At 46.5% G+C, this 27,198-nt stretch overlaps 12 protein-coding genes across 12 annotated transcripts; 6 read left to right on the forward strand and 6 right to left on the reverse strand.

Annotated features, from left to right (window-relative positions):
- Positions 1-483: 483 nt before the first annotated feature.
- BGW36DRAFT_356559 (putative phenylacetyl-CoA ligase) lies at positions 484-2,604 on the forward strand (the record flags this gene model as incomplete). Its single annotated transcript, XM_046213785.1, has 6 exons — positions 484-759; positions 841-1,221; positions 1,271-1,546; positions 1,602-1,764; positions 1,892-2,214; positions 2,275-2,604. 6 exons carry the CDS (start codon positions 484-486, stop codon positions 2,602-2,604), a joined length of 1,749 nt encoding a protein of 582 aa, XP_046075814.1.
- A 439-nt stretch (positions 2,605-3,043) lies between these two features.
- On the forward strand, positions 3,044-4,606 carry BGW36DRAFT_290238 (putative 60S ribosome biogenesis protein Sqt1; the record flags this gene model as incomplete). Its single annotated transcript, XM_046210747.1, has 1 exon — positions 3,044-4,606. One exon carries the CDS (start codon positions 3,044-3,046, stop codon positions 4,604-4,606), a length of 1,563 nt encoding a protein of 520 aa, XP_046075815.1.
- A 435-nt stretch (positions 4,607-5,041) lies between these two features.
- BGW36DRAFT_395080 (putative NADH-ubiquinone oxidoreductase B12 subunit) lies at positions 5,042-5,354 on the reverse strand (the record flags this gene model as incomplete). The annotated part of the gene is made up of 2 exons (XM_046217995.1): positions 5,042-5,204; positions 5,257-5,354. The coding sequence occupies 2 exons, from the start codon at positions 5,352-5,354 to the stop codon at positions 5,042-5,044; spliced, it is 261 nt and encodes an 86-aa protein (XP_046075816.1).
- Positions 5,355-5,872: 518 nt separating this feature from the next.
- BGW36DRAFT_289908 (ribonuclease H-like domain-containing protein) lies at positions 5,873-7,430 on the forward strand (the record flags this gene model as incomplete). Its single annotated transcript, XM_046210711.1, has 2 exons — positions 5,873-6,367; positions 6,423-7,430. 2 exons carry the CDS (start codon positions 5,873-5,875, stop codon positions 7,428-7,430), a joined length of 1,503 nt encoding a protein of 500 aa, XP_046075817.1.
- Positions 7,431-7,972: 542 nt separating this feature from the next.
- Positions 7,973-9,535, reverse strand: BGW36DRAFT_336927 (uncharacterized protein). Its single transcript, XM_046212981.1, has 2 exons — positions 8,743-9,535; positions 7,973-8,659 (listed from the first exon to the last, which is right to left on the reverse strand). Exons 1-2 carry the CDS (start codon positions 9,159-9,161, stop codon positions 8,029-8,031), a joined length of 1,050 nt encoding a protein of 349 aa, XP_046075818.1. The 5' UTR covers positions 9,162-9,535; the 3' UTR covers positions 7,973-8,028.
- Positions 9,536-10,657: 1,122 nt separating this feature from the next.
- BGW36DRAFT_459142 (xyloglucanase 2) lies at positions 10,658-11,787 on the forward strand (the record flags this gene model as incomplete). The annotated part of the gene is made up of 3 exons (XM_046222039.1): positions 10,658-10,729; positions 10,891-11,132; positions 11,197-11,787. 3 exons carry the CDS (start codon positions 10,658-10,660, stop codon positions 11,591-11,593), a joined length of 711 nt encoding a protein of 236 aa, XP_046075819.1. The 3' UTR covers positions 11,594-11,787.
- A 545-nt stretch (positions 11,788-12,332) lies between these two features.
- Positions 12,333-15,285, forward strand: BGW36DRAFT_289469 (putative beta-glucosidase; the record flags this gene model as incomplete). The annotated part of the gene is made up of 11 exons (XM_046210668.1): positions 12,333-12,507; positions 12,558-12,650; positions 12,719-12,826; positions 12,881-12,987; positions 13,023-13,130; positions 13,193-13,371; positions 13,423-13,491; positions 13,546-13,761; positions 13,833-14,133; positions 14,207-14,445; positions 14,511-15,285. The coding sequence occupies 11 exons, from the start codon at positions 12,333-12,335 to the stop codon at positions 15,283-15,285; spliced, it is 2,370 nt and encodes a 789-aa protein (XP_046075820.1).
- Positions 15,286-16,082: 797 nt separating this feature from the next.
- BGW36DRAFT_446116 (general substrate transporter) lies at positions 16,083-18,130 on the reverse strand (the record flags this gene model as incomplete). The annotated part of the gene is made up of 8 exons (XM_046221699.1): positions 16,083-16,395; positions 16,455-16,903; positions 16,952-17,023; positions 17,079-17,399; positions 17,471-17,521; positions 17,594-17,822; positions 17,887-17,994; positions 18,058-18,130. 8 exons carry the CDS (start codon positions 18,128-18,130, stop codon positions 16,211-16,213), a joined length of 1,488 nt encoding a protein of 495 aa, XP_046075821.1. The 3' UTR covers positions 16,083-16,210.
- A 383-nt stretch (positions 18,131-18,513) lies between these two features.
- BGW36DRAFT_405226 (glycosyl hydrolases family 31-domain-containing protein) lies at positions 18,514-21,333 on the forward strand. Its single transcript, XM_046218959.1, has 5 exons — positions 18,514-18,721; positions 18,784-18,898; positions 18,963-19,026; positions 19,095-20,022; positions 20,084-21,333. Exons 1-5 carry the CDS (start codon positions 18,689-18,691, stop codon positions 21,254-21,256), a joined length of 2,313 nt encoding a protein of 770 aa, XP_046075822.1. The 5' UTR covers positions 18,514-18,688; the 3' UTR covers positions 21,257-21,333.
- A 247-nt stretch (positions 21,334-21,580) lies between these two features.
- On the reverse strand, positions 21,581-22,746 carry BGW36DRAFT_424723 (uncharacterized protein; the record flags this gene model as incomplete). The annotated part of the gene is made up of 2 exons (XM_046220011.1): positions 21,581-21,962; positions 22,520-22,746. 2 exons carry the CDS (start codon positions 22,744-22,746, stop codon positions 21,581-21,583), a joined length of 609 nt encoding a protein of 202 aa, XP_046075823.1.
- Positions 22,747-23,165: 419 nt separating this feature from the next.
- Positions 23,166-25,339, reverse strand: BGW36DRAFT_356567 (peroxisomal copper amine oxidase; the record flags this gene model as incomplete). Its single annotated transcript, XM_046213786.1, has 3 exons — positions 23,166-23,518; positions 23,579-24,829; positions 24,889-25,339. The coding sequence occupies 3 exons, from the start codon at positions 25,337-25,339 to the stop codon at positions 23,166-23,168; spliced, it is 2,055 nt and encodes a 684-aa protein (XP_046075824.1).
- Positions 25,340-26,102: 763 nt separating this feature from the next.
- BGW36DRAFT_356568 (uncharacterized protein) lies at positions 26,103-26,738 on the reverse strand (the record flags this gene model as incomplete). Its single annotated transcript, XM_046213787.1, has 1 exon — positions 26,103-26,738. The coding sequence occupies one exon, from the start codon at positions 26,736-26,738 to the stop codon at positions 26,103-26,105; it is 636 nt and encodes a 211-aa protein (XP_046075825.1).
- Positions 26,739-27,198: the final 460 nt, after the last annotated feature.

Below are 27,198 nucleotides of genomic sequence, written 5' to 3' on the forward strand. Positions count from 1 at the left end.
GTTCCTTTCTGGTACGGAGCTTCAATCATTCAAACGCTGGTGCAATCGGCTCGAATGAACAATGCAGCATTAGCACATAACATGCACCCTCACTGTAGCGCAGTATACGAAGGTGATAATGCTGTATACAAGGCATTGCTGAAACGCTGTATTGGTGTACGGATAATACACGTCATCCGACATCCGAGTAGTACACTTATGGCGGCCGGGGTAATTTAAGTCAGCCATGATTGGTCCCCGCATGCATTCGCTCTCTTAGCCTCGTCGGCATTCCCCTTCAGGCCATCTTTGTATCGTCGTCTCATCCTCTGGCCCTAGCCCGGGTATTCGGCCCGGGGAGGACCTGAACCGCGGGAATTCGAATTCATAAATTCAATATTGGTATCTCGGTCCCTGCTCTTGGTTCCCCTCAATGATACCCAAGGTACCTACCCATCTACTGCTTCCCATGCGCTCGTGTCTCCTACATCACTCACAATAACTATGGTCTTCTATCCTCCCAGGAGCATTCCTCCGCTCCCTCTCGTGCCTGACACTATCCCGGTTTGTGATTTTATGCTAGATGAAGCCCACGGAAGATGTCCGCTGTCCTCTTCCCTCCATCCCTTTACGTGTGGTCTCACGGGGAAGACATATTCGTGGCTGGAGGTGAAAGATCGCGTTGATCATCTATCACGCGCCCTCGCCCGGGAGTTTGGCTGGCACCCTAACCAAGGAAGCGAATGGGACAAGGTCGCCGCATCCTTTCTTCTCAATACGGTGAGCATTAATCCTTCATTCTCTGTTATATACATTCCATATCGGCCCGGGTTTCTAATGAGCGACCATTATTGCATTTAGATTGATACTCTTCCTTTATTCTGGGCTATACATCGATTGGCTGGCGTAGCAACTCCTGCCAATGCCGCCTATTCTGCTGCTGAGCTAACCCATCAATTGACTGATTCCAAGGCCAAAGTGCTCTTCACATGTATTCCGCTGTTGAGAACTGCTCTGGAAGCGGCAAACAAAGCTGGAATCCCACAAAGCAGCATCTACCTTGTCGATCTTCCAGCAGAGGTGCTGGGAGGGCCACAGCCCCTGGCGGGGTTTAAGACGCTAGACCAGCTCATCCAGCAAGGAAAATCATTGCCTCCATTGGAGAAGTTAAATTGGAGCCCTGGTCAGGGAGCACGAACAACGGCATTTCTATGTTATTCCAGCGGGACGTCAGGGTTACCGGTATGTTACACCCGCCTTCTCAACTGGAAATGAACTAAAATTGAAGCAGAAAGGAGTCATGATCTCCCATCGCAATGTCATTGCAAACTCAATGCAGATTTGTACCTTTGAGAATGGCTTTCGCGAAAAGCTCAAACCAAAAGGTCAATCCACACAATACTTCGATGTGACTCTAGGCTTGCTCCCGCAGAGCCATATTTATGCTCTGGTTTACATATCCCACGTCGGAACCTATCGTGGCGATCAGATTATTGTCCTACCGAAATTCGAAATCAAATCCTATCTCAATTCCATCCAGCGATTCCGTATTTCGTCACTCGTTATTGTGAGATACCACGAACATACTTCAATGCGAAGGGTATAGCTAATTTTGAGTCTAGGTACCTCCTATTATTATCACAATGTTACGTAACAAAGACTTGTTGGCAAAGCACGACCTGTCAAGTGTCGAAGCTGTCTTCACAGGCGCTGCACCTTTAGGTGCCGAAACTGCTCAGGAATTACAGGGTCTCTTCCCCAGTTGGGCAATAAGACAAGGCTATGGTAAGAGACTATTTCCCTTCTTTTATTTATATTTTTTTTCTCAGGCACCCCTCGATACTTTCCCATGATTCCTTGATGAGAAAGAAATGAAGGAATCTCGACAGTATTCATTTGCTAATATTAATAGGGTTGACGGAAACATCCACTGTGGTAAGCGCCTCGTTGCCATCGGATATCTGGTTTGGCTCAAGTGGCAGTCTTCTGCCGGGTTTTGAGGCAAGACTTATTTCTCCCGAGGGGAAAGAAATTCTAGAATACGACACACCAGGCGAGCTTGTTGTCCGAGGACCAAGTGTGGTTCTTGGATATCTGAATAATGAAAAGTCTACGAAAGAAACTTTTCAAGGAGGGTGGATGCACACGGGAGACGAGGCTGTGGTACGACTTGGGCCTCGAAAGACGGAACATATTTGGATTGTAGACCGAATTAAGGAACTCATCAAGGTCAAGGTAAGTCAAAGTGAAAGGAACAGTACGAAATACAATTACTAATATATATGTAAATTGCAGGGTATGCAAGTTGCTCCGGCCGAATTAGAAGCGCATTTACTCGAGCACTCCATGGTAGCAGATTGCGCTGTAGTTGGAATTCTAGATGAGGCTGCGGGCGAGATCCCCAAAGCCTTTGTCGTGAAATCTCCATCAGCAGCCGGTGACGATACCACAATCGCCGAAGCAATTAAGAAGCATGTCGAGGATCACAAAGCCCGACACAAATGGCTAAAGGGCGGCGTCGAGTTTATAGATGTTGTCCCCAAGAGTCCCAGTGGCAAGATCCTGCGGCGACTTCTCCGGGACAAGGAGAAAGAAGCAAGAAGAAAGGCGGGGAGCAAGCTATAAATATGTTCATACTCTGAGACGTGAATTTCGAGCATATAAACTCAGTCTTATATAAAACATTGGATACTACTTACAAATATGATATATCTAATGCCGCCCCAGAAAATTGCTCATCTTGACTCTTAGGTGGATATCTGTACCTGCACGCCTATTGGATACCGCCATGTTGAATTTCTAAGCTTGGAGGGGCTCATGATTGTTTAGTAATGATGGATATTATTGAGCTGTGACTAGATTTTTCTCGATTTTGATTTTTTTGCCTCTAATAAATAGGTCGGGAAACAATTGATTTTAAAAAAACATTTTTCTTAATTATTCAGAGGCTGAAATAAAAGTCTGCAGTTGATATTGCTCAGTTTACCCCGCGGGCCAAACTTTTTTTTTTACCTCTACCACTTCGCGCGCCATTGCTTGCTATACGCAAGCAACCTTGCACAAAATGTCATCTTCTCACGATAATCGACGCGACGAGGAGGGCGATGAAGATGTCTATCTTGATGAGCAAGACGCCGAAGAAGTCATCCAGCAAGATGATGACCATCCCATGGACTCCGACGATGAAGACCAGCAAATGCATGAAGAGATATCACTACAAAACGACTCCGCCGCACATTTCGACCACCACTCCGATTCTATATTCTGCATCGCGCAGCATCCAGTTCACAAAAACATCGTGATCACTGGGTCTGGTGACGATACAGCCTACATTTTCGACTCGACTCCCATCGATGAGCGTCCTCTGCTCCCCCAAAGTTACGAATCAAATCCGCAGCCGAAGGGAGAGAGAAAATCGTTAGAGCATATCAAGAAACTTGACGGTCACACGGACTCCGTTAATGCTGTCGCCTTTACTCAGCCACGAGGTGAGTATGCAGTGAGTGCAGGCCTCGATGGCCGCTTGCGCGTTTGGCGGGACACAACACCACAGAAGACAGGGCTTGCGTGGGAGTTTGTTGGGGAAGCACAAGAAGTAGAGGAGATTAATTGGATGGCCGTGTGCCCATCTAAAGATGGAGATGAGGTGAAGAGCAACATCATTGCAATTGGTGGCAATGACGGTAGTTCCTGGGTGTTCAAAATCGACCATACGGACACAGCTCAACCAATTGTGATTTACGAGACGTACTTCCAACACACCCTTGCCACATCAGCTGGAACTTGGACGCCAGATGGAAACCTCCTGGCCACTGTATCTGAGGATGGCAGTTTCTATGTTTACGATGTGTTCGGTATAGCTGCCAATGCCGGAGTTCCTTACCCCGCAGGTCACAAAGCTGTCGTAGGGTACACGGCGGAAGACCAGCGATTCGCTGTAGAGGGTGGCCTGTATTCTATTGCTATATCTCCATCTGGTACGATTGCTGCAGTTGGTGGCGCTGGGGGCCACATCAAAGTCGTTGGCCTACCACGGTTGCAGCAAGATTCAACCAAAGCCTCCAAGTCAAAGCAATCTACTGGTGGCAGCTCGCAAGCCACGGGCGCTGGCGCCCTTCTGGCTTCCCTGCAAGCGCAATCGGAAAGCATCGAGAGTTTATCGTTTTCTTCTCTGCCTCTTACATTGCTCGCCTCTGGGTCCGTAGATGGATCCATTTGTCTTTTTGATGCAGCACATCGATTTGCAGTCCGCCGACATATCCGTGAAGCGCATGAGGGAGCTGCTGTTGTCAAGGTCGAATTCTTGCGCCAGACATCTCAAGCGATGCCTCCAATGCGCCCAGGACCGACAAGCTCGGCTTCCGCTGCCCTTGCCGCGGCTCAAGGACGACCATGGCTACTTACCTCTGTGGGTTTAGATGGAGTAGTTCGGAGGTGGGATGCTCGAGGCGGTACAGCCGCAGCTGCTCAAGGATTTATCAGGGAATGGAGGGGACACCTCGGTCTCATTGAAACGGAAGGGGAAGAGCAATCTGGCGGTATTCTTGGCTTTGTACAAGATGCGCCAGGTGGCACTCGGATTGTCACTGCTGGTGATGATGGCATTGCCCTTGTGTTTGAAGAGTAAAAGAAACACATGCTGCATGGAAATTCATAGATGAAATGACCATTGGGTCTTGTATTTGAGCACTTATCATGCCTTTATTGACTACCTCTATTACCTCAAGCTTGAGGTTGCCTCAGGCCAAACACCTGTTACATAAATGAAATAGGAAAGATTGTAATAAGAGGGTCTTTGAACTATATACATACACAAGCGAAAACCCAAGAATTATTCACCCAGAGCGCCATATTCACAGATTATCTAGAGAGATCGCGCCATGTAGACTTCATAATTCTATTGGTACATGATTTCACCTTTGTTCCATACGCAGGTAGGCGTAACCCCGTCGGTTTCTAAGCACAATTTGGGGTTCGATTCTAGGTGTATCATGGATTGTTTATGGCGCAGGCCATCTTCTTGACAAAATGGTTTCTTCTGTGTCGATTTGCGGAAGCAAAATTAATGATGAGACTCTTCATGACCGTGACCGTGGTCCTCCTTAAGGAAAAGTTGCTCGTAGACGCAGTATCCGGCAAAGAGAACAGTTGCGGTTCCGAGACCGGGGAACAGTCCCTTAAACCGATTCCATCGAGAAAAGGGTCCTGTGTATCGCCAAGCCTCGCTGTTCAAGTCAGAACACAACATATTGGGTCCAATCAATTGATTATACTAACTAACGGGCCCAAGGATCCTTCTTAGCCCAAACGGACCGCGGATGAGCTGCAGCCTTGAACTCCCTGACGTCGAAGCCGGTGGGGTTTCGGGAAGGCATTATGGAGGGGATTTGTGAGATGCTGACCAGATTGTAGTGGCGAATGAAGAACGAGAGGTTGTAAGCAACCGGAAAGCTCCTCTTTCCCCAATTGAAACAGGCAAGGAGGTATCCCAGGAGCTGAGACTGTTCAATGAAATCAAGCTGGACGCGCAAGTGTGAGCGGAAGGCGGAAGCTTGAAGGAACATTTCCAGGCTTGGCATAAAACACGTGATCGCACGCTAACCCGATCAGTCCACTATCTTTCAGATTCCGAGCGCCACCGCAGCCAGTTCAACCTGCGAAAGCTCCGAGTCAAGGATCGCGAATTGCCCATTCATTTGTCGTCTGCATACAACAGTCAATGAGGGCGATTTACAAGAACTCGACCTCTTTCCAGTGATTATCTGGTGTCTTGAAGCTCGGCTGCGACAGTTGTCAGCGCTGTCCAGTGATCCATCCCAACATCGAGTTCCTTCATGACTGATCCATCCGCCAACCCCTCCATATACAGAAGATTGGGTTGCCCGGTAGTAAAATGCCACCGCCTGTTGGCAGATACGGGCCCTCGGCCTTGAACGCGCCATTTTCTCACCTCCAACAAGCTCATCAATTACAACAGCAGCAGACACAGCACCATGCCGCTCACACACAATCTGTCAATGCCGGACTCCCTCCTCCTTCACTAGGCGGTCACCCCGGTTTTGCCGCAGCCGCTTCAAACTCGAACTTGAATCCATTTGGTCTTGGTGCTAGTGGAGTGTCGAATGGTGTCTCAATGAGCGGGTTTGGTGGAGCTGGCGATGTTGGCAACGGCACAGGACTCGCTAGCCATGCAGCACAAATGGGATTTGTTCGGGGAGCACAGATGCAGCAACAACAGCAGTTGCATCAAGCACAAGACGGAAGGTTGATCTTAGAAGGAAAAGCAGGGTCGATAAAATCTCGAATACGCGATGTTTGGAAGCATAATCTGGCCCAAGAAATGGCTACGTTGAGGCAGTTGGTGGAGCGGTATCCATACATCAGCATGGTAAGCCTCCTTTGAGCTTCATATTTATGAATTCATCCTAATGGAATTCTATCAGGACACCGAGTTTCCAGGTATTGTCGCTCGACCTATGGGTTCTTTCACGACAAAAGCAGACTATCACTACCAAACACTACGCTGCAACGTTGATCTCCTCAAAATGATTCAGTTGGGTATTACATTGTTCTCGCCAGAGGGTGAATTACCACCGGCAACTTCATTAGAACCGAATGGACAAGGATATAGCAATAACTACGGCCCAGCGCCGTGCACATGGCAATTCAATTTCAGATTCTCCTTGGAAGATGACATGTATGCTCATGATTCGACGAGCATGTTGGCCAAAGCCGGAATTGACTTTTCTATGCATGAGAAAAATGGCATTGATCCTCTAGAGTTCGGCTCTCTATTGATGAGCTCAGGTTTGGTGTTGCTGGATGATGTACATTGGATATCATTCCATTCAGGCTATGATTTTGGGTATTTGATGAAGATCATGCTTTGCAAGCCTCTACCAGATGATGAGGAAGAATTCCACAAACTCCTGCAAATATTCTTCCCATCGTTGTATGACATCAAATATCTCATGAAACACGCTGGCCGAAATCAGGCCGTCAATGACTCTCCATTAACACCCGCGGCACTTCAGATCATCAACAACCTAGGTCAAAAGTCTGGTCTACAAGATATCGCAGACGAGCTTGGAGTTAAGCGAGTCGGAATTGCTCACCAGGCCGGGTCCGATTCTCTGGTCACGGGCGAGATCTACTGGAAGATGCGACAAATTGTCTTTAATGGAACAATTGATGAGACCAGGTATTCGGGACAGGTCTGGGGTTTAAATGGCCAATTACCTGCATTGGCTTACTACGGCAACCAAGCACAACAAACACCCAACTTGAATGGCGCAACAATCTATTCTACCACGGGAACGCCGAGCACACCAAACAATACGTCGAATGCAAACACTGCCCATACGCCTCAGCAACAAAGCCAAATTGGGGTGGGATCTTTGACCCCAGGAGGCGGTGGAGGTGTTTTTGGGGCATTTCAAATGGGCAAGTGATGGCTACACAACTCATTATAGTGCTGTGTTTAGTTACTTTGACTCCATTGTTATTGGCTGTGCCATGTACGCCTTTTCTTTCACGAACCGCATTACCCAATATCAAAAAATCTTCTTAGAGCGTTCCTTTTTGATATCATAATTGTCAAGTCCACTGCTTTTTGATCAATTATATGTGCACTCAAACGCCTTATCCCCAGCATTTATGGTTGTTAATGGTCCCGTTTTCATTTCTTGTCCGCGTGGGCAAGGTTATGTGGTGTTGGAAAGAGGTATTTTACATGTAACACTTGATGACGGGTTTTCGGTTGAAACGAATTCTATTTTTCATTTTCAAGAGTAGTATCGTTTCTTTTTTCTAATGTAATCTATATTTTTCAGGCCGCTGGGTTTTCTTTATGGATGGCATGGAGGGGCGATGTTATTTCTTTTTTCTTTCCTCTCAGTCTTGTTTCTATTCGCTTACGATAGGATTGGTGTTTTGGGTGGAATGCTTAGGTAGTGAGTGAATTTTCTGGTCTTTGAACAAAATTAATCTATCTATACGATTAATAGTTCGGTATTAGCTGCTATATTTATAGTGTGAAAATGAGCCCTGTTATTCCAACTCATACGACTCGGTATTCGTTCTTGGGCTGGTTGCTTCATGATCCGAAAACAACTCGGGAGTATTACTTATCGTGGGCATCTCTGACGCAATAGTTGATCTATCTCCTGGCTCATTCTGGGAAATCACAGAATAATCGTGCTGGGTAGAGATATAAGTCGGCGCGGGATCGTCCTTCGCATCGTCCTCGTTATTTTGCTTTGCCCTTCGCCTCCGGAAATACACAAAAGCACCGAGCCCGATCAGTGCTACTCCAGCGAGACTGCCTACCACCGATCCGGCAATAGCACCCCTGGAGGTATGTGATGAAGATGTTTGGGGGTCAGGGGTGTTCGGTGTGGACGTCGCCGATGGTTGTGATGATGTTAACGATGTCGATATTACTGCCGATGTCGTTGGCAAGATCGATGAAGATGACGATGTCGTAGTCGTAGTCGTCGTCGTCGTTAGAGGCATATAGCCTTTCACTGCAACTGCAACAACATTTATGGTGTTCGCGAATGCTGTCTGGATTATGTCAGTCCCCGAGGTGGGAAAATACCAGATTGATTCTCCTGGAACTAAAGTCGAACCGCAATTCGCGTCGATGCTATGATCCTGCGAAGGATCTACTGTGTAGCCACTACATATAATCATTTAGCCAAAATTCAACCACCACAACGAACTTAATATGTTGTAGAATGCCTATGTGCTTATATAACATACCTTGGACAACACGTTACCTGCATCCTCGTCGGCTGATCAGCCGACGTGCGCGCCGTATACCACCCATCCGGACAAATAACAGGCATCAGGGAAGTCACTGTAGCGAGGCTGGTTGTTTGCGCCGGGGCCGTTGTGTCCGTTGGCACCAATCGATTGCGATACCAATCTACAACCTCTGTAGGAACACAGGTAACGGAGCTGGATCCGATATAATAACCGTAGTTTGGGTCAAATGCGACGAGGACATAATCGAATTGCTCGGCGAGGTTGTTGTGAAAATCGGCGGTATAGCAGTTTGGGTCTGGAGTGAATGTCGAGTACAGGGGTACAAACGACGTGACAATATTATCGGTAGTCTGCGGAGACCATGTAGTGATTGTTTCTGTTACGAACTGTGTAGTCGGCGCCAAAGATGCCATTGCTGACAATGAGCATCGCAGTCGTTGTACAAACAGTGTAAGGAGGGGGAGTCGCAAAAAGTACGTAGGAGGAGAGCATAGCTTGTAGTGCTAAACAACAAGGGAAACGACAAGTAAAAGGCAAAATTAGAATGTAACATTCGCGTTAGTTGCCGCGACGTTATGGAGCAAGGTTAGAGAAATTGAAAAAGCACATGTTCAGCCTTATGTCGCTTGGGGATAAGGCTTTCCAGGATATACCTAACAAGTTCAAGATTTCTCGCAATACCTTTTGGCTCAAGTATTGATCATCGATCAAGACTTATGCATAGCGACCTTGTGTCCCCTAGCCTTAATGCTGGATAATCCCCCTCTGTTGCTGTGCTGTGCCGCATTTTCGTATGTGATGTGAGCCACATTAGCTTGCATGGTGTTTTGGATGGATCGCGGTTCTATTGGTCCGCTGAACAGGGGTGTGAGCCAGCTGGCCTATCATATTCATTCTTAGTAGATACTAGACATACTTCAACCAACCAATTCTTGTCAATAGGGGCGGTTTTTGGGCTGATCATTTAATAATATTAATTTCAATATCGCCAGTCTCTTTGTTTTTCTTATTAAAAGGGGATACGTATTCCTAGGTTTATCCTTCCTTCCGATCATGATAGATTCGGGAGACTGAATATTTATAGTTAAAGTAATTATTATTGACTAATATAAACTATTCACTATTATATGTACAGAAATAGTCTCAATTTAGTCTATTGTTAGGGAAATATATCGGCCAGCTACATACGTGTAATGACGATTTACCACGCCATAAAATGATATAACAGAATTATGGTTAGTAAATTGGGTATAAATCCAATCCGCCGGCAAAAGTTGGCATCAATTTATTTAGCCGGCGCTCCATGTACGTACGGAATATTGCTCCCGGTATCCTCCCTACTGCAAGGTACGGATCATTTCCGGGATCAGCATCGACGCCGTTATTATTGGGGAATAGTAAGGACTATTTACCTCGGAAGTTCAAATGCCTAGAAGACCAAGCAGCCGGGCAAGAGGCTGAGTCCATAGCACATGGCTCGTACTAATAGTGGATCTCGGCACTGGGTAGCATCGTTAGTTCTTTTTTGACAGCCATCGATTGGTGTATCTCGTGCCGATCTTGCATCTCCATTTCATACGCTGAGTTTATTCGTTGGAAATCCCGTTTCCTGTCGTCTTAGCGAAGAGATGTGTGATGTTCGTTGCATATTGATAGACTTGTTCTTCATTCATAAGACTAGCCGATTGTTTCAGAGCCTATTCATCCCCTTCCCAAATTATCCGAAGGGAATAGATTATCGAAATTGGCATCATCTACAATTGAAGATCCGGGGAAATGAACCAAGATAGCAAATTTTGCAACCCTCAGATTATGCGTGACCGCTTGGAGAACCTGTTTAGTTCAGGAGATTGTTCGAGATAGACGAGATACATGGAGGTAGTCATACGACCACGACACAAAATCCACAATGCTGATCCCCAGAATCTCAGAGTATAAGAAGAGAGAAGAATCTCAGTTTGCTCAACTTCTTGACTTCGTCGTCAGTCTTCAGATACCTCCTTTCCAATTCCTTTGAGAATTAGTTGCATCGGATCTTGTCACAATGAAGCTTTCTCTTTCCATCGTTGCCATTTCGCTTGGGACAGCCTCAGCAAAGCCCTTGAAGGCCATGCAATATAAGCGTGCAGATCTTGTGGTCAGTATGATATTCTCGGTGCTGGTGCCTTTAACCTGGACAAAAACCGCTGGGGCGAGGACAATGGATCTGGCAGCGGGTGCATCGGAGTGGACTCACCTTCAGGAGACAAATTCGCTTGGCATGCTACCTGGAGCTGGTCTGGCGGTGCTGGCAAAGTCAAGAGTTACCAGAATGCACTGCCGACCAACTATACCCCTGCACAACTCTGTAGTTTTCCGTCTATCCCATCAACTTGGGATTGGAGGTAACATACATCCACCTAGTTACGAGAAATTACACCAATGAGCCACTAACCTGACTTTGAAAAGCTACACGAGCAGCGACCTCATTGCTGATGTCGCATATGACATCTTCACGGGTTCCTCCGCCACTGGAAGTGCTGAATTCGAGATCATGATCTGGCTTGCTGCCTTGGGAGGTGCAGGGCCCATCTCCAGCTCTGGTTCTGCGATTACAAACCCAACTATTAGAGGAAACTCGTGGAAGCTCTTCCAGGGAACTAACGCAGCAACTACGGTCTTTATTTTTGTGGCGGCTTCTGAAATACAGTCGTACTACGGTGATCTGATTGACTTCTTCAATTATCTTGTTTCGCACCAGGGCTTTTCGACTAGTCAGTATGTTCAAAGTATCGGTGCTGGTACTGAGCCATTCACTGGCTCAAATGCTGTCTTTACTACGACCGCCTACACTCTTTCTATTTGAGGTTGCTTCCAGGCCCTCTGGAGGGTGATTCTATCAATGTCAACCGGTGTCTCCCGACTAATTAAACTATATATTGCGATTAGTAGTCCTACTCTTCTTCTCGTTGCCCACTTTTTGTTATTTTAAAAATTGAGGATTAAATATATGAAATAAATTAGGTATCAACAGGTCTATCTTCGCATCCCATATGTGGCTTTCATGCTTGAATTACGTATCAAATAATGTCATTAATTTGCCGTGCTTTCAAGTCAAGCGGGGTACACTAATGTGCATAGCTATTTTTCACGGCCCCGCAGGATCTTGAGACGAGATAGTTAGCTTTCTTACGAGTAGGGTATTGGTACTGGTAACTAATTAAGAGGATCCTTTCTAAGTTATTCAATTTAGCCGGTCTGGATAAAGGCGAAGCTCGTAAACCCCTGTTCGAGAACAAATTATGCTGATAGACAAGCGATTTCCTAATTCGAACACGTAGTGGGATAATCTCATCTTGATCTTGAGTCTGTAAACCCACTCTTTTGCTTGCAATTGCGTAATAAATGCGAGGATTTTCCCTATCAATATTTATTTTATTTCGATTATGCTCCTCAATGCGGAGTAGCCCTGCAAAATCCGAGCCTCTCACTATATAATAGGACAAACTTTCCTGTCTTCTTGGCTTAATCATATGCATTTGGCACGTTTAATATCCCTCTTCTTCTAGTACTTCTATCAGGGCATGCAACCTAAAACATTGAAAATGGTCAAAATAACGTCTTTTGTTACACTCGGCCTGGCTGTTTGCACAGCAGCGTCAGTGACGGGAAATAATACAAAGCCCAAATACAAGGATGCGTCGGCACCAGTGGAGGAGAGGGTTTCCGATCTCTTATCCCGAATGACTATTGAAGAAAAGACAGCCCAATTAATCCAAGGTGAGCGGATGATCAGACTGAATTTTCTAGAGAATCTAAAATGCATGCAGGCGATATTTCAAATTGGATGAACACTACAACTGGAACCTTTAATCGGTCAGGCCTTGTCGACAACATGAAGATAAAAGCTGGTAGTTTCTATGGTGAGACCGACTTTCGAATATATGTGTAAAATCCTGGATTTTGACTGACTGTTAATCCTATTCTTTAGTTGGATATCCTTCACCAACTTCATGGATTGTAGAAAACATCAAAAATGGCCAAGATTATCTCCTCAATCAGACAAGGTTGGGGATTCCAGCTATTGTTCAATCTGAGGGTACGTCAGGATACATAATAATTCCACAATAGCTCTAACTAAAAAGAGAGATAGGAATCCATGGATTCTTATTGTTGAATGCAACAATCTTCAACTCGCCAATTGGCTATGCTTCTGCGTGGGATCCGGAGGTACAATCTACCCGCAATAATATTGCGATGGTCCATTTCTAACTCAGAACTTGTATAATTTGTAGTTGGTTCAAGAAATGGCCAAGGTTATCGCCCGTGAAGCTGCTGCTATTGGTGTCAACCAGGTCTTTGCTCCAGTCGCCGATGTGGCCAGAGAGCTGCGCTATGGAAGGGTACGTTAGTACAAGTTCTTGCTTTTGATTCCTTCAACTAAAGGTTAAACATAATACTTAAGGTAGAGGAGTGCTTTACCGAGGACCCCTATTTATCTGGTGAAATGTCGTACTCGGTGGTTACCGGCTTACAGAGCCTAAATGTGTCTGCCACAGTGAAGCATTTCCTCGGCTATGCAGCGCCGGAGCAAGGGCTGAATACAGGCCCAGTGCACGGGGGCGAAAGAGAGCTTCGTACGACGTATGTAATGGATGCCCTTTTATTTGATGCCGCAATTAACGCTATACACAGTTGGATGCCATCCTTCAAAAGAGCAATTGTGGATGCCGGTGCCTGGGGGATCATGGGAGCCTATCATTCGTAAGACCAGTATCCAGATATTATCAATATAATCAGACTGACATGAATATCTAGGTACGATGGTCTCCCAGCGGTAACGGATAGCGAAATGCTCACTGATCTCTTGCGGGGAGAATGGAATTATAAGTACTGGGTCATCAGTGACTCTGGTGCAACGGACCGAGTATGCACTGCATTTAGAATGTGCGAGACGAATCCCATCGATTCTGACGCGGTAACTTTGGCTGTTCTGCCTGCCGGCACAGATGTCGAGATGGGTGGCGGCTCTTTGTATGTTCCCATTTACCTTCATATTTCCTGAAGAGGTAACTTGGTAGGGTTTGATTCTGATGCTTTTTTAGTAACTTCGAACAAATCCCAAAGCTTGTTAGTGAGGGCCGACTAGATATAGCAACGGTCAACACCGCTGTATCGCGGATATTGAGGACCAAGTTTGAAATGGGTCTCTTTGAACAACCCTACCCTTCTTCCGTCGCAAACCATTCGTGGTCCTCCCTAATTCATACGCCTGAAGCGGTTGAGCTAGCACGTACTCTTGATCGAGAGTCAATTATTCTCCTGGAGAACCACAACAACAGTCTGCCTCTGAAGAAAAGCGGTAGCATTGCAGTTATTGGGCCAATGGCTCATGGATTTATAAATGTAAGTCAAGTTCTACATTTATAATTCACTCCTTATTCTCCAGTTCTGTTTGTTAACTTCATGTAATAAATAGTATGGTGACTACGTCGTGAATGGAAGCCAGTATCATGGCGTGACACCATTGGACGGCATCAAGGCAGCTGTTGGAGACTCAGCAACCATTAATTATGCACAAGGATGTGAACGCTGGAGTAACAACCAGTCTGGATTTCCAGAGGCCGTAGCGGCAGCCAAAAAATCCGACGTTGCAGTTGTCGTTGTTGGCACATGGTCCAGGGATCAATATGAGCTCTGGGCTGGATACAATGCGACGTAAGTCTATTTCTCTTTCTCCTCTCCAGCTAACAAATATGCATTACAAGTGCTAACTATCTCAGAACTGGGGAGCACGTGGATGTTAACAGCTTAAATCTTGTTGGAGCACAAGCTGACCTCGTCCGCGCCATTGCTGACACTGGCATTCCCACCGTTGTTATCTTCTCTTCAGGAAAACCGATCACGGAGCCATGGATTGCGAATAGCACTTCTGCCCTCGTTCAACAATTTTATCCATCCGAGCAAGGCGGTAATGCTCTTGCAGATGTCCTTTTTGGCGATTATAACCCGTCTGGCCGGCTTTCGGTCAGCTTTCCCTACGACGTTGGTTCTCTTCCCGCGTATTATGATTATCTCGCTTCTGGCAGGGCTATTGGAGACTCAGGACATGTCGATGCCAACGGGACCATTGCTTTTGGACATCAATATGTGATTGGCACGCCAGAGCCATGGTACCCGTTCGGGTATGGAAAGTCATACTCGACATTTTCATATTCAGGCCTGTCTTTGAATAAAGCCAATGCTACTGTCTCTGATACCATTACCGCGGAGGTGCAAGTTACCAATACGAGCCCCGTGGATGGTAAAGAAGTGGTCCAACTCTACGTTGTAGATAACATCGCCAGCGTCGACGTTCCGAACCGAAGACTAAAGGGATTCAAAAAGGTGGCCATCAAGGCTGGAAAAAAGGCGACGGTGCAGATAAATTTTGCAGTTAAAGATCTAGGCTTGTGGAATCGCAAAATGCAGTACACCGTAGAGCCCGGCCAGTTCACTATCCAAATTGCAAGGAGTGCGACCGATATCATCGGGAACGCGACATTGTACGTATCTTAACATCCAGAAATGAGTTAGGGTGTTACTGTTATGCATGGAGTCTGTGGAGGTAACTTGTACAGATGAACAGAGAAGAGAGCATAAACATTTATAGATACCATTCGTTTGCCATCATTATTATCCCTGTTTTTGAGTTTATAATAGCCTTTATTTACTGAAAGCAATAATAACAGTATATGAACCATGTCGTCATACTAACAGGCATCATTAAAAATTGAATTTTTCTCTACTTAAAATAAAAGGAAAAGTGAAAAGACATTGACCTATGGAATCATGGATTAGTAGAGTAGTAGTAGAAAACCGGGATGGATTCCTGTAGTTAGTGCAATGAACAAAAACACGATAGATCCTCACTTCGCTTAGAACCAAGACCAGTAAATTCGAGATAAGTGATGCATGACTGATATTTCCTGGTTGGTTGAATTAATATGAAAATCTAGATTGGGATTGGTATTTTTCATTAGGAACGTTGCTTCAACTATTAGACGCAGACCAATTGAATTGATGTCATATTATTAGGGCTGGAAGATATAATTTAAGATGTTCAACGTGGACGAATGTCGCACTTTATTTTAGTATGTATATGCAAACGAGCCCTAATAAGTACGATTGAAACACTGATAAATCACCCTGGGTCCAGCTGCACGGCCAATATCGATATCAAATACTGTTTTAGTTAAATTGAAGTATTATTCCAACTATGAGGAGTATGCGTGTATGATTATTCATTCAGTCCATACTCTAATTTTACCTACCGACTTTTATGAGACTTATCTTCTGATAAAATACTTTAGTTGATGTATTTATCGGTTGATCATACTACGGGAATAGATCAAGCAACCGCTAAGATTATTTGAATATTCACTGGGAGAGAAGAATCGGGGTTCTAATCATCCGGACCTTTGTTAGAAGTACACGGTTACAGTCAGACAGTGACATCCTCAACCTGTCGGGCAGTTCCAGACGTCTCCATTTCCAGAGCCTTGGGGCTAATCTCATTATCCAGGGCACCCAACGCTCTTCCACCAAAGAGAAGATCAATCTCCTCGAGTGACTTTTGCTTGGTCTCCTTGAACCAGAAGTAGATTGTGGGAATCGTAACACACACATCTAGGCTCGTTAGCATATAGATCGTTTCAATGTTGGCGTATCAACGAGAAGAGACATACTCCAAGCAGCAAAGATAAAATAAAACTTCCAGCCAATCTTTCCTAGCGCAATGGGTGAAACCTGACTCCACAGTGTACTGATGGTCCAGTTGCCAACGCCGGTAGCAAAAGCAACACCCTTGCCACGGATTTGCATTGGCATGACCTCGGACATATACACCCAGCTGATCGAACCAAAGGACATGGAGAAGAGCACGGTTACGCAGAAGAGGAAAAAGACTCCACCGATGCTGTATCCATGTTTAGATCCGTCTAGATTCTGAGAGTTTAAGGCTCCTTCACAGATAAGCGCGATCGTGATTCCCACGGCGCCGAATAGGAGGGGCCGGCGACGTCCAACACGATCTAGGAAGAAGGTAATGAAAACGAGATTTGCCAGTGGTCCAACAACATTGTAGATCCCGGAAACGAGTGTAGCTTTGCTACCGGTAATGCCGAGTGCTTTGTACCTATGCTGGGTTAGTCTTTGATCAGGGAGTCGAAGATGGAGGACTAACATGATATTTTGGTAGTAGTTGATGACGTTGATACCAGTCATTTGGGTAAACACCTGAACCAAGGTTCCTTGCCTGTTTGCAGTTAGCAACTAGATGACTCTAGATTGGCTATTTGCTGGCGACTTACAATAAACGAGTGCGCCACTGAGGCACTTTGAACATAATCAACCATCCAGGTTCCGTTATGGCACGCTCTGCGTTGATGGTGGCTCTGATCTCAGTAAATTCAGTTTGGATCCATTCTTCGTTGGTGCCATCATAGTGTAGACGCTTCAGGATGCGCAATGCTTCATCATCTTGATCTTTCTCAATAAGATGACGAGGCGATTCTGGAAGCCAGAACATTCCGATACATAACATGAACGCTGGGAGACCTTGAAAGGCAAGTGGGAATCGCCATTGTACAGTGTTATCGTCGGGAGCATGAAGTGACCCATACCCGATCCATCTACATACGATTATTGTAAATGAGTATTTTCTGCATCGCAGTACCGGGCGGAGGAGATAGGGATAACGTACGTGCTGACGATGAAACCAACCCCGATCATCTGCTGGGCAAGGCCGACAATCCTATACAGAGCTCATGTCAGCGCCATGGCTCTCGCTTTGGAAACAGTAGTAAGAACTTCAGTTAATACCTACAATCCACGAGTTTTTGGATGAGCACACTCAGCCTGGTAGATCGGAACAGACATACTGAGGACACCGACTGCCCAACCGGCGACGATGCGTCCCACCAGAATCATGGCCAAGTTCTGTGCAGCACACTGTAAAATAGCACCAATAGTGGCCAGCAGTGCACCAAATTGGATTGTCCTTCTCCGTCCGAACCGGTCGATAGTCAGACCGGCTGTGAGAGCGCCAATGGCAGCTATCCATCGTCAATCCATGTCTGAGGCGAAGAAAAACAAGGAAAAGCCAGCTATCCTACTTACCTCCTCCGGAGAAAGTACTATTGATTGCCCCAATAATGGATGATGTTTGGTCGGTGTTGAAGTAGTTGAGGAAGTTGGGAGATGCGATCACATCGGTCATAACACCTGCTGCTGTCAGCCATTATGAAGTAACAGTGCCTGACAACAGGGCGCTGAAAATTAACAACAGACCTGAATCATAACCGAATAGAAAACTGCCAGTTGCGGCAAAGGTTGCCAACCCGATTGTATAGAGCTTACCCATGGCGCAGGTATCGATCAATATCCAGTGTAGTCGAGACCCGAAGACAAGCTGAGAGATCATGTGTCTATCCAGAAGGTTATATATATCCTCATGTGTATAGGAACAGAATGGATTGTTAACAGCAAAAGGATAAAGTCTCATGAATACGCCCAAAGTTAAACCGGTAAAAACTGTACGCCCCAAAGCACGTGTAATTTCCATATCTGGTAGCTGAATTTAGCCATTTGCTCTGTGATTGGTAACAAGGAATACTCCACATCCCGGAGATGAAACAATCCCGTTGCCCCATGGTCCCATGTCCCGTGGGCATCCCGCAAAGTCGGGCTTCGGGTCCGGCTCTGCATGCATTTATCCTGCATTTAGGCAATATTCGCGCGGGGCCTAGCCGATCCTGAAGTCGGCCCGCTTTTCGGGATAAACTAGATTTCATATGAAACCATACCGACAGGTTTCCGGATTTTTTTTGAAAAAGAACCAGACGAAACATATAAGGCCCAGCTGCTCCGAGCGTTTTGTAGGCCGTTGATAGCGGTGAAAGGTACCTTGGAAAAATCCAAAATGAAGTTCACTGAGGGAATGTGGCTACTGCGTGTATGCTATCTATCCCCTTCAAGTCTGTTGTGCTCACCGGTCTAAACCGCATAATTACATAGGAAGGCATCCAGATTGATTGGATGAATCATGTAGAACGTGCCAATATCACAGACAAGGCAATTGACTTGCTCCTAGCTAAGAACCAGCGCCACCGCGGCGACACGCTCAACTCAGGTTTGCTCAACCCTATCGAAGAAGAAGAAGAAGAAGAAGAAGAAGAAGCTAATAGATGAGGCAGCTGCCATCTCAGCTCGCATCTCTTCCCCTCGGGAAGGCATCATTGGAGTGAGACTCGTGCATTGGTAAGTGCCAACAGCTCGCAGCTTATTCTAAGTCCTAACTCCGGAATGTTTACTGATTGGCATCTTAGGGATGGCGGAGTCGATCGGGGTCCTCACTATAAGCTGGAGACTAATTCGCCCTCGTTAAAGATTCAGAACAAAGAAAACGAACAAATATCTTATTCTAGTGGCCCCCTGGACTTGGCCGTTACCACCGCCACGAACCAGCTTGGATTGCGCTTTTCTGGCCCCAAGGGAAACCTCACTGGACACTCCTTCCGCTCAATCGGCTACGTCCGAGATCAGACCGGTCCGAAGTCACATTATGAAGATGGCATGTTCATGGAGCGCCAGGGATATATGCTCGCCGGCCTCGACGTTGGAGTGGGTGAGAAATTGTACGGCCTCGGAGAACGATTCAGTCCATTCGTCAAGAATGGACAGTCGGTTGATATCTGGAATGAGGATGGAGGCACCTCGTCCAACCTCGCCTATAAGAACATTCCATTTTACCTTAGCTCGGCCGGGTATGGCGTATTTGTCAACCACCCGGGACGGGTGAGTCTAGAGGTGCAATCAGAACGAACTACACGAGTCAATATCTCTGTTGCCGACGAGGAGATCGAATACTTCATCATCTACGGCGCTACTCCAAAGGAGATTCTCAAGCGTTATACTGAGCTCACCGGTCAACCCCGCCTGGTGCCTGCCTGGAGTTACAATCTCTGGCTAACCACCAGCTTCACCACCAACTACGACGAGCAAACGGTGACGGGATTCCTAGATGGATTCCGTGACCGGGACATTCCTCTGGGGGTGTTCCACTTTGACTGTTTCTGGATGAAATCTTTCCAGTGGTGCGATTTCGAATTCGACTCGGACATGTTTCCTGATGCTGCTGGATATCTGCTGCGGTTGAAGGAGCGAGGGTTGAAAATCTCAATTTGGATTAACCCGTATGTTGGCCAGGCCTCACCACTGTTCAAGGAAGGAAAAACGCATGGATACTTCATCAAGGTATATCCAAACATCTAACACCCTTTTGAATATATCATTTATTAACTGCTAATAACAACAGCGTACGAACGGCGCAGTGTGGCAGTGGGATCTCTGGCAGGCTGGAATGGCGATCGTCGACTTTACGAATCCCGAAGCCGTCCAGTGGTATTCAAAACATCTCGAGCGATTGATGGAGCTCGGCGTGGATTCGTTCAAGACTGATTTTGGTGAACGAATCCCCATCGAGAACATCCAGTACCATGATGACTCTGATCCAGTGCGTATGCATAACTATTACGCCTTTCTATACAACAAGATCGTGTACGATGTTATGACAAACCGAAAGGGTAAATCTCAGAGTTTGCTTTTCGCGCGTAGCGCAGCTCCCGGTGGGCAGCAATTTCCCGTCCACTGGGGTGGCGATTGTGAAAGTACTTTCGAGGCGATGGCTGAGTCACTTCGTGGAGGTCTTTCTCTCATGCTCTCAGGGTATATTTTCTGGGCATCAGATATCGGTGGTTTTGAGGGTACTCCTGCACCGGCATTGTATAAGCGCTGGGTACAGTTTGGTCTCTTATCGTCACATTCTCGTCTGCATGGGTCCTCATCGTTCCGTGTGCCCTGGATTTACGGCGATGATTGCAGCGAGGTGTTGCGTGCTTGCACCAAGCGTAAGATCATGCTCACCCCATACCTGCTGCAGGAAGCTCTAGATGGTCATCGTAATGGCACACCTCTAATGCGGGCTATGTTTTTGGAGTTCCCAGATGACTTGAACACATACGCGATTGACACTCAGTATATGTTTGGAAGCAATCTACTGGTGGCACCGGTATTTGCCCAAGACGGACGAGTCACCTTCTATGTTCCTTACAGTAATGATGACAGCCAAGGAAGGTGGAGATGGTGGTTTGATCATTCTAAAACATATGAGCCTGGTCGCTGGTATACCGAAACCCATGATTTCAATACGTTGCCTATTCTCATCCGACCTGGGTCCATCACACCTGTCAACTTGAGTCTCAAAGCCCCGGAAGAAGATGCTCTGGAGGGCTTGCAGTTGTTGGTCAACGGAACTATTGCTAGTCAAAAGGACGTTGAGATAGTTGATCCCAGCCAAACCGACAAGGTCTTGAGGGTTGTGCAAGTCACGCCTGCCTCTGAAAACACTGAGAAGGTAAAGGTGAATATAGAAGGTATCAAAGTCACTCAACTAGATTCCTCAACCCGTGTAGAACTATCTTTGAGGTAATATTCGCACCTTTGTGGCCCACCCACCTTATGAAAAGAACCTATTTTTAGACAAATACCAACTGTAGAGGATGCTGGCATAGCAAGATATAGAAACTCTTATTCATTATGAGAATAAGCTGTGCAATACATAAAACCCGATCAAATAGTGTGGCAAGAAAAAATATTGCAAGATCATGCCCTATTGAGGAATGATGTGTTCGAAATCTGTGTACGTGGGCAAGGGGAAGTCAGATGTAAACAATGGTTGACATAATGTCAGCCGCGCTTACCCAGCCTGTACCTTGAGCTTCATACATCCCAAAGGTATCAACATATCTCTTTATCAACCCAAGAGGACTTGATTCGCCATGTTGAAGGTTCTAGTGTATTGAGTATAATGAATGTGGTGCAACTGCGAGGAAACAGCTGAGATACATGCGCGATGGGTTTCGCACTTGTGAGGTAGGTCGTCTTCATTGCCATAATAGATTTGCCTCTCCCAAATCCATTTGCGAATCATGAGGGTACGTTGGCGTCGCTCGAGTGGGTTGCCATGCTCAAAGTCTTGCAGAGTTTCTAAGCCATCTTCAATCAACTCCATGGCCAGCGACGTTTCCCAAAAGTCCTTGGAGACGGTTTTCTTCAATTCCTCCAATTCACTCCTGCCTTCATCGTGGGGTCTGTCATTAGAAAGAAGCTCAATTGCCTTTAGTTGTTCCTCTGCTCTGCCGTTGGGTTCAACAAAGGGCTATCCTACGCGGTCGCATGAGCCAAATTCCGGAGTTCCTGCAAGGTATTATTGACATTCGCAACAGTGATGGATGCAATAAATTATTCAATAACCTCATAATGGGTGATATCGCTTAGTTCCCTATTAGTCTGTCTAATTTGGACAATCATCGCTTCGAAGTCTTCACGTCTACCGGGTAGAGTCCATTCATTGAGTTGACAATAGCAACGCTGCGCTGTGCTTTCTGTTCTTAGACGTTGAAACGTTCGTATTGTCACTGTCTAATTTGTCAGTTGACTTCTTAAACAATTCCTAACATATAATAGATCTAGTGTCCGTTGTTGATTCATTGCTGCTGGGGGTTAACCCTCTAGAGATTTTTCCTTTTGCCCTTGGGTAAGATCTCCAGTTTGCCATTAACATCTTCCAGTCTTGTTTTCCACTTCTGAGCGCGATCGAATAATATCTTCAACCGATTAAGGCGAATTAACCGTCTCGATGATGGGTGGCTGTCCCGCGAAATGATGAAAGAACTTATCTCCTTAACCCGACTCGAGATTCCATTTTTCGCCCCAGAGTGTGAACTGGGCTTCTTGGATCTTGAGGGTATTCAAAATAGTGTCAGGCTCTTTCCCAAGGCCGCGATACTGTTCCCAAAAGTTGTAACAAGAGAGCAGTACTTGGAACAAGGTCGCGATGCTCGCTGCTGCACCGATACCTCCATCACCCCCTATAGAGTAAATGTCAGATCTACGGTTTGGAGTGCTAACTAGAGACATGGAGATGCTGCGCTTTTCATGGAATCTCCGGGTCGGCAAAGAAGAGTAGAAATCACACCGGGCTGACTCGCTCGTGAATGTGGTTAAGCTAGTTGGCTTGTCCACAGCCTGGTCTATCCACGTCGCACCCTATTCGATATACAGTAATATTCGCGACCGAATCTCTTTGAAACGTTCGAGGAAAGTAGCGCACTAAACTTCAGATGCCGAAATTAAGTGGTAATCAATTGCAGTAGAAATTTCAAATGTTAGTTCAAAGGTCTTAAATGTATTAACGGAGCTACTAATGGCATAAACGACTTATATAGGGAACATTTTCCAACAGATATTCCGAAGTGAATAAGAGAACCATCAATCCATTATTTCATTATAAACAACTCCATAATCCGTTCCCGAAAAGGCCAAATCCTAAAAATGCCTTACACCAACACGCTGCTGCCATCACCCTTGGCCTTCGAGTTACATCCACACCCGGAAGCGCCAGCCGCAACCTGCGAAGGTGTGCGGGCATAGCTCGGAGGGACGTCAAGAACTGGGTTCCGATCAAAAAAGTTCCTCGGCCGCAGTAACACTGTCATAGGCTCAGCAGGCATGACGGGGAAATCCTCAGGAGAAGGGAAGTGTGTGAGGCCGAATGTGTGCCATAACACAACATCGGTATTGTCGATGGAATCAGAGCCTGTCGCTTCAATCCACATCGGTAAGCCCATGGATGGCTCCCCTGATGTCTGTGGCACATGGCGGCCTGCGGGATGGAGTTGGCTGTCGGCGTCTATTAATGTTTATTAGTGATTGTGTTTGCAGGAGGAGTAAGGATTAGGTGTGTGCTTACATTTTGTAACGTGAACGGCATGACGAGCGAATCCAGCTCGTTTCCAGACCAGTCCGCCCTCCCTAGGTAAGAGCGTAGGAACCTCGCGGCTGACAAGCTTATAGCTTACAGGCTTCTTGCTGTATGGGTTTAATTTATTCGTGTTTGCGATTTCCCAGGTTCGGCTGGTTTCTCCGTTGTAATCGGACATGGCCTCGATGGGGGTTGAGAATTTTGTTTTCTTGGCGTAAAAAGCATTTCCGTATTTATCCTCTGTGCTGCCTACTTCCCCAGGTCCTCGCACTGCATCGACTTGGAAGATGGTGTTGTCTTGTCCGTCGATTTGGGGGTCAATACGCAGACAGAACAGGTGCTGATGGTTGTGGGCATTGACTCCAGGGTAGACTTCCGTGCCCCAGCCATTAGTATCCTCGCCAGGGTTTATCGAGTAGGTATTCAGAATGCCAGTCAGCTTGATATCCAGCTGGATGGTGCCGTCTTGATGGAAAATCCAGTATACGCAGTACTCGTAATTGGCAGCAGTGAAAATATGTGAGATGATTAGCTTTCTAGCGCGGGTGACAATAGTCGAGTCGTCACGGAAATCTGTATGTTTGAACAAGATTCCCGCATCCTCCTCATGAATGCAAATAGCGTTCTTGATAACGGTGCTTGCGCCGGCTCTATTAACAAAGGCAGCGTCCATGTAGTGGATAGCACCTTTGCAGTCACATCCCAAAGACAGGCTATTTGTCATATAACCGCCGCCGTATTCTCCCAGATCAAATGCATGTTTGCGCTGATGAGGGTGCTCTGGGTTTCCATAGGGTACGACCATTTCTGCTAATGACAAGCGGTAGATGATGGGACGGATAGTTCCTTTGTCATTAAAGGTAATATTGTTCAAGACAATTCCTTCCCGGTAATTGAATCCCACGTGAATTTTCCATTTCTGCCAGTCAATGACCCTTCCATTTATGTTGAACGAAACACCTTGTGGTTGTGTGATGTTTATTGGCTTGATATCTGTGCGATATCCTCCCGATTCTTCAATAGATTTGACGTGATAGTTGTTTGGAGGAGCTTTATTCAGTGGGCGACGCACAGGGGGAATATCAATGTGGATAATGCTTTTGGTCTCGGCATTATAGATCGGGCAAAAGTCGAGCGGATAGCCATATTGGGAGTCATCAACATGCGGACGATAGTACATCAACGCCTGTTGCAGACGAACATTGCTTCCAAAGCGTTCGTCGTATCCAATAGTCCACGCTATAAGCAATTAGCCCTCTAGTTCATCTGATCCATTTGAACCTAGATATTAAACTCACGATCACAGTATACTTTATCCATATCCTGCGGCGGAATACCTAGAATCCCGCACTGCTCAATAACCTTGGGATCCCGACGGCAGATGTGCTCAACTTCCTGGAGCTCTTCCATGGTGATAATGGGTTGAACACCCGGGGTATGTTTCCATTCCACAACTTCATTCTTATTCAAGTCAACAATCCCGTCGTAGACTTTGCCTTGCGGGGTGATGCAAACGACATCAGCTCGTCGGGCAGGGCGAGGATTTCGTTGTGAGTCTGCCAGCCAAGCAAGCATCTCTGCCTTGCGGGGCTCGTCGAGCGACACGGCGTTGAAGTTGACTGGGGCATACTTCTCCCGAATAAGCGCTACTGCTGTGTCGATTTCGGAGGTACTCAAGGGATCAAGGGGGTGAGGTGCAGGCGCCGTAGAGCTGACCTGGAAGGTCAGCTGCTTAAGACGGTCGACCATTATACCAATTGACCGTACTAGTGGTGTATGCAGACGAAGGATAGGAGGTAGGTGGAGTATACGAGTCTGAAGCTAAAGCTTGCCCATAGAATGTAGTGCGCACGGTAGTACGAAGCCATCCAATTGCCTAGGGACTCGCAGATGCTTAAATACCTGCAGAGATCAGAGATCAGTCCATGCACGCCAATCGCAACCAGCATCTAATAATTGTATGCTAAATGACATGGGCCACCGATAACGATAAGCTCGTGTGGGACCGCCTCCTATTGGCCGGGATTCGACTGCCGGAACGGGCTAGGGGCAGAAACAGCATGGTATTCGCTTTTGATTCCAGAAACCGGCAATGCAATCCTTCTCGAACGCATATCGTTTGTGATTGATTATGTGTAGATGGTCAACTGGCGTGGTCGCTGATAGCAGATTGGCTGTCTAGTGTTTGTGGGAGAGGCGGGCGATGTCGGTCCCCCGCCTCGAAACGTGTAGTATATCAAGGTTGTTTTTGAATGTTTTCAACATCCTTCATAATTGATGCCGAACATTGATAAGCTCAGCTCACAAGTAAATTTTGATATCATTAACTTCAACAGCTCTGGTTTGCAAAGCCTCGCCGAACGCCGCTAATAACGCAATGCCTGTAATGTACGAAAGATATGCCCCGGTAAACCAAACAAGAGCTTAAAAGGCATCGAAAAAGAGAAGAAAGAAACAGTGCAGAATTGTACACAGTAAATACCAGGTGAACCACAATGCCAATCACGCTAGTCTATGCCCTTTTGCTTCCAGCTTCGATTTCTTGTAACAAAGCAACCAGCTCTTTCCCACCTTCACTGGCAGGGCCTTCGATCCCCAGAGCTTGCTCAGCCCATGCGCGAGCCTCATCCCATCTGCTCATCTCAACCAAGCACTTCCCACCGCGCCACCACGCCTTGACATTGCCGACTGGCTTGCACTCCGCGCTGCACTTCGAGTCGACCCACGCCTCAGGCCACATCTGTTGTGACATGTATGCCTGCGCACGGTTGGAATACAGACCCGAGAGTTCATCGCGGACCAGATTAACCGGTTCCCAGCCCGGCCTACTGAAGGCCATGTCTATCGCATACCCATACAGCTTGACTGCTTCGGTATAGTTTGACTTCTTGAACGCGGTGTTGGCGGTCTCTCGCAGTTTGGTGATTTGCGCGCTGCGTTTGGGGTTGATGGGGAGGGGAGGGGGAGGGATGTTGGGAGAGTCAAGTCCAATCAGGGATCGGTGTAGCGTGTTTAACTGTTGGAGTTCTGAGTTGATGGCTTCGACTTGCGCGGGAGTCTGGCCTGTTGTTGTGGCGAGGGATATGCTCTTCGTAGCCGGGTCGAGTTGGAGAGGGTGCTGAGTGTAGCTGTCGATATCGGATATCATTTTTCTGGTGGTTAAGTTATCCCAGGAATGGGGACTTGAAAGGCGAGGAGTCTAGTGTAGATGAGTATTTTGTACAATTTCAACGCGAGTCGAGGAGGTTTACTAACCGAGTGGGATATGAAAGGTAGAACTTTGGAGTTGTGCAGAGGCGCAAGGATTCGTGTTTATTAGAAGATGACTAGAATTGAGGAAATGTAAGTGTGGCAAGCATCTCAATGGTGTCGGTGACTGTTTAATCTAGTTAGCGCCTCAGTCTGGGCTAGCTGTCCTTTACCTGCCAAGTTCCGCGGAGAAAAGGCGGTGGCAGAATGACATCTCATCAAAAAGCTATTAGTTAGGGAGCTATTATTGTCTTCTACAAAATAATATTGGCAACAGTCAAACCGTTAGGCTATGTGATTATTTACATATATTCGTAAGTGCAAGATAGTAACAAACGTAAGGAACGCAAACACGCAGG

The sequence above is a fragment of the Talaromyces proteolyticus genome (assembly GCF_021365285.1).
Source record: "Talaromyces proteolyticus strain PMI_201 chromosome Unknown BGW36scaffold_3, whole genome shotgun sequence".
Taxonomy (NCBI): domain Eukaryota; kingdom Fungi; phylum Ascomycota; class Eurotiomycetes; order Eurotiales; family Trichocomaceae; genus Talaromyces; species Talaromyces proteolyticus.

Coding starts and splice junctions, on each gene's coding strand:
- BGW36DRAFT_336927 (XM_046212981.1), bottom strand. CDS start 9,161: ATGGCATCTTTGGCGCCGACTACACAGTTCGTAACAGAAACAATCACT. Junction 8,660..8,742: donor CAGGTAACGTGTTGTCCAAG/GTATGTTATATA, acceptor GATTATATGTAG/TGGCTACACAGTAGATCCTT.
- BGW36DRAFT_405226 (XM_046218959.1), top strand. CDS start 18,689: ATGAAGTTCACTGAGGGAATGTGGCTACTGCGT. Junction 18,722..18,783: donor AGGGAATGTGGCTACTGCGT/GTATGCTATCTA, acceptor ATAATTACATAG/GAAGGCATCCAGATTGATTG. Junction 19,027..19,094: donor GGAGTGAGACTCGTGCATTG/GTAAGTGCCAAC, acceptor TTGGCATCTTAG/GGATGGCGGAGTCGATCGGG.